Source organism: Cydia strobilella, chromosome Z (genome assembly GCF_947568885.1).
Source record: "Cydia strobilella chromosome Z, ilCydStro3.1, whole genome shotgun sequence".
NCBI classification, from domain to species: domain Eukaryota; kingdom Metazoa; phylum Arthropoda; class Insecta; order Lepidoptera; family Tortricidae; genus Cydia; species Cydia strobilella.
In genome coordinates, this window is record NC_086068.1 from 15,048,935 (window position 1) to 15,061,050 (window position 12,116).

Below are 12,116 nucleotides of genomic sequence, written 5' to 3' on the forward strand. Positions count from 1 at the left end.
TTACTGTTCCCAATTATAATTTAATATCAATGCCTTTTAGTAATACCTTAAGCAAATCGATTACATATTTAAATTTTGAGTTTCAAGATACAGTATTTTGGTACCATCTCTTGCCCTGTTATACTTACAACTACCATTGCTTAATGAGAGATATTCCGGTTACTATAATTAATTTTAAATCTAAGTATGAATTTTATGAGTTTTTAAATGATAAGTCAGATTATATTAAGATCTATACTGATGGATCTAAAACCAATACTCGCACTAGCTTTGCTTTCTATGATTCTTCTATTAAATCAGGCAAAGTATTTTCCTGTAATAATCTTTTTTCAATTTATTCAGCCGAAATTCTAGCTATGATTTATGCCTTGATGTATATTAAGTGTAATGATTTTGCGTCACACATTTTTTTGATTTTATCTGATTCTATGAGTGCCCTTCAAGGTCTTTCATCAAAACTAATTGTAGCAAATGTTAATTATTTAATTTATGAATTGCGAAAGCTATTTGATGATCTATTTAAATGTAAAATCAATGTAGAGTTTTGTTGGGTTACTGGTCATTCAGGTGTACTGGGCAATGAAATTGTTGATGCTCTTGCTAAACACACAGTGAATTCTGAAATTTGTAGTTTTAAAGTTCCTCGTTCGGATTTATTCAAACCTCTTAAAGATATCATGCTAAAGCGGTGGAATGCTTCTTTAATCAGTTCCAGAACTATCAAAGGGAAATGGCTGGCTGAGATTCAGCCTGACCCGTCAACTTCAGCCTGGTTCGAAAAAGGTAACGTGTACTCAGGAAGAGAGTTTATTAAAAGTTTGTGCAGGCTGCGTCTTGGCCATTGCCATTTCCCAGCTCATCTTTATAGGTTAAAATTGTCAAGTAATTCTGTTTGTAAGTTCTGTCCCGCTAATCTAGACCATTTATTTTTTAATTGCCCCTATTTTAATGTATAGAGATTGTTGTTTATTTGTACTTGTAGTGATATATTGAAAGACAAAAAATGTCCAGCATCCGTACAGGAACTATTAAGACATTTTGAATTGTATAAAGTAATATTTGATTTCGTTAAAAATACTTTCGGCCTCTTATAGGTGACCCCTTTTTTTCTTTCCTTTTGTTTTGTGTTTTAGTAGTTTTTAAGTTGTTTATGTATTTCTTTTCTAAGTAGTTAAGGATGTGTTTGTAGTTTGTACTGATGTATTGATGTTTGAGCTGATGGCCGTGTTGCCAATGCTCCAAATAAATGAAAAAAAAAAATAAAAAAGAACTCAGTCCTAAAACTAACTAAACTAAGATAATTTGCGCTGGTAGCACAGCACCTGTACGTCAGAAAAAAAATTGAATGTTCATTATTTATTTTAAAACTTACTTTTCATTTTTAAATTATGTGATAAAATAAAGTCATTGGAGGTGTTAATTGGATCAAAAACTTAATAAATCAAGTTGTCCGTTGTCAGTCAGCCGTCTGAATACACGAACATCAAAAAAGTGATTGCATAACATGCCCGGTTAACCCCAAAAGAAATATAGAATATGAATACCTTGCATGTAAATATAATCCTAAGAACTTGTCTACAATTAGATAGGTTGTTAAGACAGGAAATTATTAGTATTTGGGGTAAGAGTACAAAATCAGAATGTCGTAGTATCCTTTGTAACTTACCAAGCCTTTGTTTCACAAGAAACTTACACACGACGCCAGGAGAAGGAAAGGTCCAGAAGGATGGTACGACTGTTTTACCTTCACCGCAGGAGGTAAGCAGACCTTTTAATTATATCTGTTTATACATATAAAATCTACATCCAAAATTATCCAAAATATTTTATCCTTTGCATTCTCGTGCACTTGATGCATTAACTGATATTGATGTATATTTGGGGCCCCTTTTTGAATGCTTTTTGGGTCAGCATCACGACTTTTTGAACAAAAAATGTATTGAAATCACAATGAACACATCTCAGAATTGACTTCTCTAAGTGGTGGGTAACAATTAACAATATGGTTTGTAAGGACTCATCCAGTCTGAATTTGAGAAATTTACACAGTTGTTAGAACTGTGTTTAAAAAAAAAACCTAATTATCAAATTATTGCACATAACACAGATATATCCATTCTAAAGGTTAGCCCTTTACGCTTAAAAATTCTTGCAATGGGAATGTCTATTTGAAATTTAATTAACCTTTTGGACACCATAGTCTGCCATAGCCGACTTATTGTGTCTAAACTGTGTAACTCGTAAAACACTGATTGAAACTTTCACGATTTTACTCATAATTATTTAGCAAAACGGGACTTAATTGCATATAAAAAATAACAGTGATCGGAATTGGTAGTGTATAAATACTTAAACTTGGTAGAATACAGCCGTAAAGTCGAGACTGCCTTGCGATAAACTTTTTTGCAGGACTAAAGTCCTGGAAATGTACTGAGTAAGTAGTATTGTAATAAATGCGGTAAAAACAGCGCATTCCTCGTTTTTGTCCGATACAATCAATAGGCGTAAAATAAAACAATCAATTTTTTTTTTAAACGAGGCACAGAAGTTTTTTACTTTGCTATTTTCACGTAACATTCAAAACGCTTATTGGCCCCTATAAAATTAGTTACTTTATTTTACGCCTATTGATTGTATTGGATAAAAATGAGGAACCTATACGTCACCTTTATAGATTATAGTAAGGCATTTGATAGCATCAATCACAGCGCAATTTGGAATGCATTGAAACAGCTCAATGTGGACCAAAAATCCATTAATATTATAAAGAATATATACGCGAAAGGAGGGGTCAACTATTAGTAGACTATGCTCTCGAACACAACCTACTAATTATCAATACACTTTTCAAGAAAAAAAAGGGAAAGCGATGGACATGGACATCTCCCAATCATAAAATCCAAAATGAGATAGATTTTATTATGACAAATAAACCGCATATGGTCCAAAACATGGAAGTTTTAAACAAAATCAACTTCTCTTCGGACCACAGACTACTTCGAGCAACATTCAATCTATGCCACAAAAGTAAAAACAGAAAAAATTATAAAAACAAGATAAGAAGCCCTAAAACTGTTGATGAAATTAAAAATTACATAGACAACCTAAAAACAAATCTTAATGGAGAACTGACCAATATGCCTGAAAGTGTACAAACATATTACAACTACTTGGAAGAGAATATATTGCGCAGTTTACAAAGTAGGGAAGAAACTAGAAGGAAACAACATACAATACTTAGCAACCATACAAAAGAACTAATCAAGAAACGTGCAGAATTAATACAAACTAAAAACAAAACTAAAGAACAAAAAAAGGAACTCACAAAAATGTTTAAAAATACTAACAAAGCAATCAAAGAAGACTACAATAATTACAGGGAAGAGATAATAACAAGAAATCTACAAACGCACAGAAGTACCAAAAGAGCTTACAAGGAAATGGCTCTACACAAGAATTGGATACAAAAGTTAGAGAATGGCTCAGGCGAAACCAAATCAAGAAAGGAGATATTAGAGCATGCAACTAAGTTTTATAGAGAACTCTACAGCAAGAAAGAAAATACTCCATTACAGCAAGAACATATCAACAACAATGAGTGCAACTCAGTTAAATCAATTGACGAAGACGAAGTAAACTCTCACATAAAGAAATTGAAAAATGAAAAGAGCCCTGGCCCAGATGGACTAGCAAATGACTGCCTTAAACTAGGAGCTCCAATATTACTTAAGCACCTAGCGAGATTATTTAATATGATACTAGAATTTGAAATAGTTCCAACACAATGGTGCTCTTCTGATATAGTACTAATATACAAAAAAGGAGACCCACTAGACATTGGAAATTACAGACCCATTAGCCTACTGACAAGTGTATACAAGCTCTTCACATCGATTATACTGAAAAGAATTGCTATAAAAATCGACACCATACAACCAAGAGAACAGGCAGGCTTCCGCTCAGGCTTTAGCACCACCGATCATATACATGTAGTGGAACAACTAATCGAAAAATTTAATGAATTCAGGAAACCATTATATGTTGCTTTTGTTGACTACAGCAAAGCCTTCGACAGCATCAGCCATAACTCAATCTGGAATGCACTGAAAATGTCAGGAGTAGAAGAGAAATACATAAATATCATCAAACACATATACTCACATAGCACAAGCAGAGTTAAACTTGAAACAAGAGGAGATCATATTAAAATTGAAAGAGGAGTGAGGCAAGGCGACCCTCTGTCGCCTAAGCTTTTCATTGCCGTACTAGAAAATATTTTTAAAAACTTAAACTGGACTGGATATGGTATCAACATTGAAGGATGTCACCTAACGCATCTGCGGTTTGCAGACGACATAATCATATTTGCGGAAAATGCCAAACAACTAGAGAATATGCTATGCACACTAGAAAAAGAAAGCAATAAAGTAGGCCTACAAATGAACAGAAGCAAAACGAAGGTAATGACTAACAGCCCAAACATTCCCATCAATGTCAATGGAAACACTATTGAGTATGTAAAGAAATACATATACCTGGGCAAGCAAATTTCCTTTTCACGGACTAATAACGAGGAAGAGGTAGATAGAAGGAAGAATATTACATGGCGAAAGTTCTGGTCATTCAAAGAAATTCTGAAAGGAAAATATAGTATGAAGATAAAAAGGATAGTAATGGACACATGCCTTTTGCCCAGTTTACTATATGGATGCCAAACGTGGACTTATACTAACAAAATCAAACAAAAAATAAATACTACACAACAAGCTATGGAAAGAAGCATACTGAGAATTAACAAAATGCATAAAATTAGAAACGAAACTATAAGAAGCAAAACAAACGTAAAGGATGCGCTCACACAAGCTCTAAAGCTCAAGTGGCAATGGGCAGGACACATCTCAAGGTGTATAGATAACAGATGGACAACATTAACAACAAAATGGAAAGGACCATTACCAGCGAAGAGGAAAACTGGAAGACCTGTCAAACGGTGGACCGATGACATAGTAGAGGTTGCCGGGAAAGACTGGATGTACAATGCCAAACATAGATATTTATGGAAGAAATGGGAGGAGGCCTTTACCCAAACGGGATCCATACCCCAAGAAAGAAGAAAAAATAACAGAAACAACAACAGCATAAAAACATATTTTAACCAAATTTAAATAAAAAAAAAAAAAAAAAAAAACTAAATAATGGAAAAGAGTATGGAAACAAAGAGGCTATAATAATAATAATAATAATACGCGAAAAGCACTAGCCGAGTCAAGCTAGAGACAAGAGGGAAACAGATAAGGATAGAGAGAGGAGTCCGACAAGGAGATCCCTTATCACCCAAGATCTTTATTGCTGTCCTGGAAATCATATTTCGGAATCTCAAATGGGAATCAAAAGGCATTAACCTGGAGGGCCAGTTAATAAACCATTTGAGATTTGCAGACGACATAGTCATAGTAGCTGAAAATGCAACAGAACTAAGAGAGCTTATAAACCAACTAGATGAAGAAAGCACCAAAGCAGGCTTACAAATGAACACAAATAAAACCAAAATAATGACAAACAGCAAACAAATACAAATAAATATCAACGGCAACAACATAGACTATGTAGACCAATATATATATCTAGGAAAGCAACTGTCCTTCACAAAAACAAACAACGAAGAAGAGGTAGAAAGGAGAGCCAACAGGACCTGGAGGAAATTCTGGTCACTGCAAGAAATCCTAAAAGGCAAATACAGCTTAAACCTAAAAAAGATAGTGGCAGATACATGCCTTCTACCGAGCCTGCTCTATGGGTGCCAAACGTGTACTTTTACAGATAAAATAAAGAGAAAGATAAGAACCACCCAAAGAGCCATGGCGAGGAGCATGCTCAACATAAAAAAGATACAAAAAATAAAGAGTACATCTATAAGAGAAAAAACAAAGTTACAAGATGCACTAACTCAAGCCCTCAAATTAAAATGGCGGTGAACAGGACATATCGCACGGAAGACCATAGATGGACAATATTGGCAACGAAATGGAAAGGCCCTATTGGCAAAAGGAAAGTAGGAAAGCCATTTAAAAGATGGCTAGACGATATAAAATAAACTGCAGGGAAAGACTGGCTAAACATAGCGGAAGACAGGCAGAAATGGAGAGAATTGGAGGAGGCCTACACCTGAAGAGCGGTCCAAATTAAATAAATAGATAGTAAATAGCATACATATAAACCTAAAACTAACTACTAACTATAAGAAACTTACTAACCAATACGCTAAAACTTCTAATGTAAAAAAATTGTAAATTTGGAAATAAAAATTGTATTTTATTTTTATTTTTTTATTTATTGTTTTTTACCATGTTTATAACAATATTATTTACTTAGTACGTTTATCACAAGAATGTTATAGCAAGGCAGTCTCCGCTTTATGACTTTGTTCTACCAAGTTTAGGTATTTATAATCTGCCTATTTCGATCACTGAAATTAAGTTACTAAATTTACCTCCGACGTTTCGAGGATGGTGTTGTCGCAGCTGAAAAAATCTGCCATAGCTGAGCATTTACTGGAGTCAGGACCAAACCACTGGATTGAGCTACATAACACTAAAATCCTTTCCACGGATCGCAGTTTCTACAGCAGAAAAGTGCGGGGAAGCCATTGAAAAAAAAAAACATTGCAATTTTCAATCGGGGCGAGGGTTTTAGGATCGCATCTACATGGAATCCAGTCATTAGTAAATGTAAGCAGAAACAAATATCGATAGTTGAAAAATCGAATATTGTTAGTGTAGTATGTCGACCGAGTAACATCCCTAGTGCTCAAAACATTCAAGTTAATAAACAGGATCAAGTGCGGGTAGTTCGAAAAACTCGCGGCTAGAACCACGGGGACAACGCAATCCTCGAAACGTCGGCGGTAAATTTAAAAACTTAATTATATGCAATTAAGTCCCGTTTTCCTAACTAAGAATGAATTGTGTCAGCTAAAATCAATACCTTTCTAGTTTAAAAACAATTTGAAATTTAAGTTGAGTATGCATCTTAATGTATAAAATAAAGTTATCTGGAGCAGATACTTGTGCATACCTATGGTTAATCTTCACCACTATTCTATATTTGCATACTGAATGACATGCCAATGAAGAGCATTTAACGACTGTCTGTAACTTTTTGTACAAAACAGTCGGCCGATTTGTGCGGAGGATGGGCGCGTCAAATGTATGGCTATTTGTACGTAACGTATATCTTACAGGCATTTTGCTTACTGTTACTACAGTAGAAAGTGCTTCTAGTTAGGGTTCCGCACCCAAAGGGTAACAACGAGACTATTACTAAGACTCTGCTGTCCGTCTGTCTGTCACCAGGCTGTATCTCATGAACGGTGATAGCTAGACAGTTGAAATTTTCACAGATGATGTATTTCTGTTGCCGCTCTAACAACAAAAACCTAAAAAGTACGAAACCCTCGGTTGGCGAGTCAGACTCGCACTTCTCCTTGGTTTTTAGTATATATTTGCTATTTTTAAAATTACCCCGCCTTTGAAGTTATCCCTAAGCAAGTGTATATGTTCTACATATACATTATGTTTCTTATAAAGAATTAATAAAATTATTTCACAAGGTTTTGCTTTTTCGTTTTAGGTAACTGTAATATTACGAAAAAATGAGTTCAGTAAAGAATTCACAACAGGATCTATCAAATCTTATGATTCCAATCAATTGGCTTCAAATAGTCCAATTGAAGATACAAGGAGTGAGGCACAATGCAAGATGATACCAGGTAGATCTGCATATTCATAAGCAAATTGAAACAGTGGTGATGTAGCCATATAACGTTATTCATATTTAATTACTTTTCTTCTGGTGTGTGTATTTATTATTGCGGTACATGCGAATAGATAATATTTCGCAAAACCAACAACGCAAACCCCTAAACATAATGTGCAATGACCGAGTCATCTGCTTTTGTGTGTTTACATTCTGTTCAATACCTCTAGTAACAAGCTACACAATAAATAAACAATACTATTGTGTATTGGTACTCTTACATAAGAGCGTGTTTTATTACATCTTATTGTAATAGACCGTGGGCCAGGAGCATATATCGTCACATCGTCAGTCATCGCTTCCCCGCTGATACTTTGTCAGATGATAGTTTAGATGCTATAAATAATGAATTTAAAAAATAGTCAGCCGGTTGTATCGCGGTAGAAAACCCGTCAGTTGATGATATGAACATGTAAAAAATAATGTTTTTCAATACTCAATATTTTATTGCAAATTCACAAAGTAATTGTACAGGTGGTAAACTTAAAAGCTAGGTTTTTAGTCGTCGCCTCCCGATTGATATTGTGTCAGATGATAGTTTAGATGCTATTTTAAATTTAAAAAAACCGTCAGCCAGTTGTATTGCGGTGGAAAGGCCGTCCGCTGATCACATGAATATGTAAAAAATACGCGCCTTACCACTTATATCCGCAAAGTATGCGTAATGCGTAATCCGTTTATTGAAACGCCTGAGGGATGCTACATGCAAAGTTTCATGATTTGGTATCACTGTCATAAAAAGGTAAAGCGCTTATTTTTACATGTTTATGCGACCAGCTGACGTTCTTTCCACCGCGATACAACCGGCTGACAATTTTTCTAAGTCACAATAGCATCTAAACTATCATCTGACAAAGTATCAAACGGGAGGCGATGACAAACTTTTTTTTTAAACGTGTTTCGGTGGCTGCCATTCCTCAACCTACCAACGGAGCGGCAGCTGGTGTCCACGAGGGATCATCATACATATCCGTTAACCACTAAACGAGTTATCGCCAGGGAGGCGATTGGTCATGGAAATCTGTTCATGGCTCGCGGTCTATAATGCGATTTTTGTACCAGCGTGAATATCCTTGTCTAGGTAGTAAGTATTTGCAAGCTTCTTGGGTTGCTTCTAATTCTTACATTTATTTGTTCTAGTAAAGATATGACTGTAATTGCAATTTTAGGCTTACTAATGGGAGTATTTGATGGTCACGGCGGGCCCGCTTGCGCTCAAGTTATTTCCAAGCGGCTGTTTAACTATATAGCGGCAGCACTCCTCCCTGACGACATATTAACCAAAGTTATAAATGACCACCCTCGGGAGAGTTTGCTGGAAACTTACAATGATAGAGTACGTATCCTATGTCTTACTTAAGGTCAATGTGGAGAAGACCGGTATATAAAACTTTTGGTTGGAAAGACCGTCATAGGGCAAGAAGATCTTCATATTTCATATATTTCATATTTTGTATATTCATAATAATTCATATTACATGTCTTTGTATAATAACATTAAAAATTAAATTAAAAAAAATAACAATTAAAATAAAATTAGCATTATAAATAGAAAAATTACATTCAAAATAAAAAAAATAAGATTTACAATTAAATTACAATTATCGTTATCAATATACATGTCAAATAAAAGTATACCTACAATAACATTAGGTAATTACTTATTTAATAAAATCTGCAAAACTGTAAAAAGTGTGCTCGATAAGCCACCGTTTTAGCCTGCATTTAAAACTGTTTAGCGACGGCGCTTCTGTGACGTGTGGTGGCAGACGGTTGTAAACCTAAACCGCCGGTCCCATTATATGTGTCAGTTTTGCGGATTTCGCCAATTTATGCCTGACGCCCACGAGTTTATGGGCGTTTCGTAGGTTTCGCCCATGAATATCCGCTCCACTTGAGTATTCGTCAAGGTGACATCGCACGTATGTAATGTAGCCACTTGGAATATCACAAGGGAGGGCAGAGTAAGTATCCGAAGATCCTTAAAGTAAGGTCTTGCGGAGGTGCTTTGACTCACCTGCACAATCGCTCGGACGGCTCTCCTTTGCATGCGAAAGATGCGCTCCCATTCGGCAGCGCGACCCCACAGCTCTGCGTCATATTGTAGGAGCGAGTGTACAGTGGCAAAGTAACATGACCGTACCACATTTCTGGGCACCACTCTTGCTAGACCAAGCAGGGCTTGCTCTTGGCGCTCGCTAGCTTGTTACACACTCTGCCTATGAGCGATTCCCACTGCAGCCCTCTGTCCAGTTCAAAACCCAGGAATGTGGTAGTCTGAACCTGACCTTCACCACGTTGACCTTATAAGTATACTTAACAACTGAGCATAATCTTACTTAATGGTTTTGTTTTGCAGGTTGAAATTGTACAAGACCTCAAGTTGACATATGAAAATAATTTCAAGGATTATTTAACAGAACTAGCTAAAACACGTAAAAGTAATGTAGACATCGGCACGGCGTTAGAAAAGGCAATTATGAAATTAGATAGTGATATCTCAAGAGAAGCAGTAGAACCATTTGAAAAAACTGGAAAAATAAATCCAAAGACATTATCGGTAGCTTTATCAGGTGCTGTCACCTGTGTATCTCATGTAAATGGCCCCCACCTGCATGTGGCGAATGTTGGAGATTGTAACGCTGTGATAGGGACCAAGACCGAGGATGATGAATGGGTAGCTACTAAAATTACAAAAGAGCACAATTCTGAAAATTTTGATGAATTAAAAAGGATTTGGAGTGAACACCCAGAGGATGAGAAAAAAACCGTAATCAGGAGAGATAGACTTTTGGGCGAGCTGGCCCCCCTTCGTAGCATGGGAGACTGCAGGTATAAATGGTCCGTGGAAACACTCACTGCATTAGCGGTCCCTATATACGGAGAGAGGGCAATACCCGCTTACTACCATAGTCCACCTTACTTAACGGCCAAGCCCGACATATATTATCACAGACTGACACCTAAAGACAAATTCTTGATTATAGCTTCAGATGGATTGTGGGATATGATGACTCCCTTGCAGACGGTGAAGTTAGTCGGAGAACACATGAAAGGAAAAGTATTCTTCAATCCGCTCAAGTTGCCGCGAAAGAATATACAGTTAGGAGATATAAACGAGTTGCTGCTTCACAGAAAGCAAAGTCTGAAGAGTAAGCCTAAAGATCGGAACGCCGCGACCCACCTGATAAGGCACGCCATCGGAGGCACGGAGTACGGCGTGGACCACTCGCGGCTGGCGCACTTGCTGAGCCTGGCGCCCGACGTGTGCCGCATGTTCCGCGACGACATCACCGTCACTGTCGTTTACTTCGACTCGGAGTTCCTAAGGCAATGCCCGGCATAAACCCTTTTAGAACTGATTTTCTCAATGGTAAATTTAAATATTATTAGTTAAGTTGGCTCTCTCCTCTTTTTGCAAACTTTTCTTTTATTTCACTTAAGTCATTAGTTCGCTAGATTAATGTGTGCCGAAGTGAACTTGACCTACGATACGATTGCATTTGTCTGACTTATGGGTCTCCGGCAAGCTCAGTTCTCCATACAAACGTAGTTCCGCTCTCATTTTAAAACTAGGGTAAGCCCTCCAGTGAATGAACTCCCCCCAGCGAATGAACAAATTCACGTTTTTTGTCTTAAATAAGAAATATAGCAATTTCTACTACTATACACTTGTCGTATTTTTTTTCTTATAAACAACTATATTTCCTATGCAATGGCAACCCGTGATAAATTTATTTTCAACCAGTTTGAATGTGACTGGCGTTTGAAATTTACGTGTTTCTGGTTTTGAAGTTTTGTATGGAAAAATTAGATCCCAGATAAGAACAGTGGACGTTTGGAGCAACATATGAAGTGCTTATTTAATGTTTACCTGTACAAAGTAAGTAAAGTAGTTATTTGGATAGATTAAGAGTTAAACCTTCTATAAATGCACACTTTGTCGGCGTATTATGCGATTAAGTCTTTATTTTTTAGAGTTCCATTACTGGCTTATCAAATGTTCTGGAACCAGTAAGTGAATGGTGTGTTCATTCACTGGTGTTGTCTAAATTTCATATTTTTTTCTAAATTTATATATAAACGAAATGGTATTGAGCTTGTTTTTTGTGATTCTGCATAGAAAACGATTCTGATTCATTCAGCCAGTATTGGAATAAACCAAATTTCTATAGTCCATTTACTAAATTTTTCATGCCTATGTAAGAACAGTACAAAATTTGGCTTGTTCATTCATTGGGTTTCTACTAATTCTATGTATGAACAATGTAACCACGAACAACGGAATGAAAAGTCTATTA

General features: G+C 36.2%; 1 protein-coding gene across 1 annotated transcript; it reads left to right on the forward strand.

Annotated features, from left to right (window-relative positions):
- The first annotated feature begins 1,332 nt into the window (after positions 1-1,332).
- On the forward strand, positions 1,333-11,444 carry LOC134754753 (pyruvate dehydrogenase [acetyl-transferring]-phosphatase 1, mitochondrial). Its single transcript, XM_063691094.1, has 4 exons — positions 1,333-1,758; positions 7,630-7,768; positions 8,985-9,151; positions 10,175-11,444. Exons 1-4 carry the CDS (start codon positions 1,537-1,539, stop codon positions 11,159-11,161), a joined length of 1,515 nt encoding a protein of 504 aa, XP_063547164.1. The 5' UTR covers positions 1,333-1,536; the 3' UTR covers positions 11,162-11,444.
- The last annotated feature ends 672 nt before the right edge of the window (positions 11,445-12,116 follow it).

Coding starts and splice junctions, on each gene's coding strand:
- LOC134754753 (XM_063691094.1), top strand. CDS start 1,537: ATGAATACCTTGCATGTAAATATAATCCTAAGAACTTGTCTACAATTA. Junction 1,759..7,629: donor TTTTACCTTCACCGCAGGAG/GTAAGCAGACCT, acceptor TTTTCGTTTTAG/GTAACTGTAATATTACGAAA. Junction 9,152..10,174: donor TGGAAACTTACAATGATAGA/GTACGTATCCTA, acceptor TTTGTTTTGCAG/GTTGAAATTGTACAAGACCT.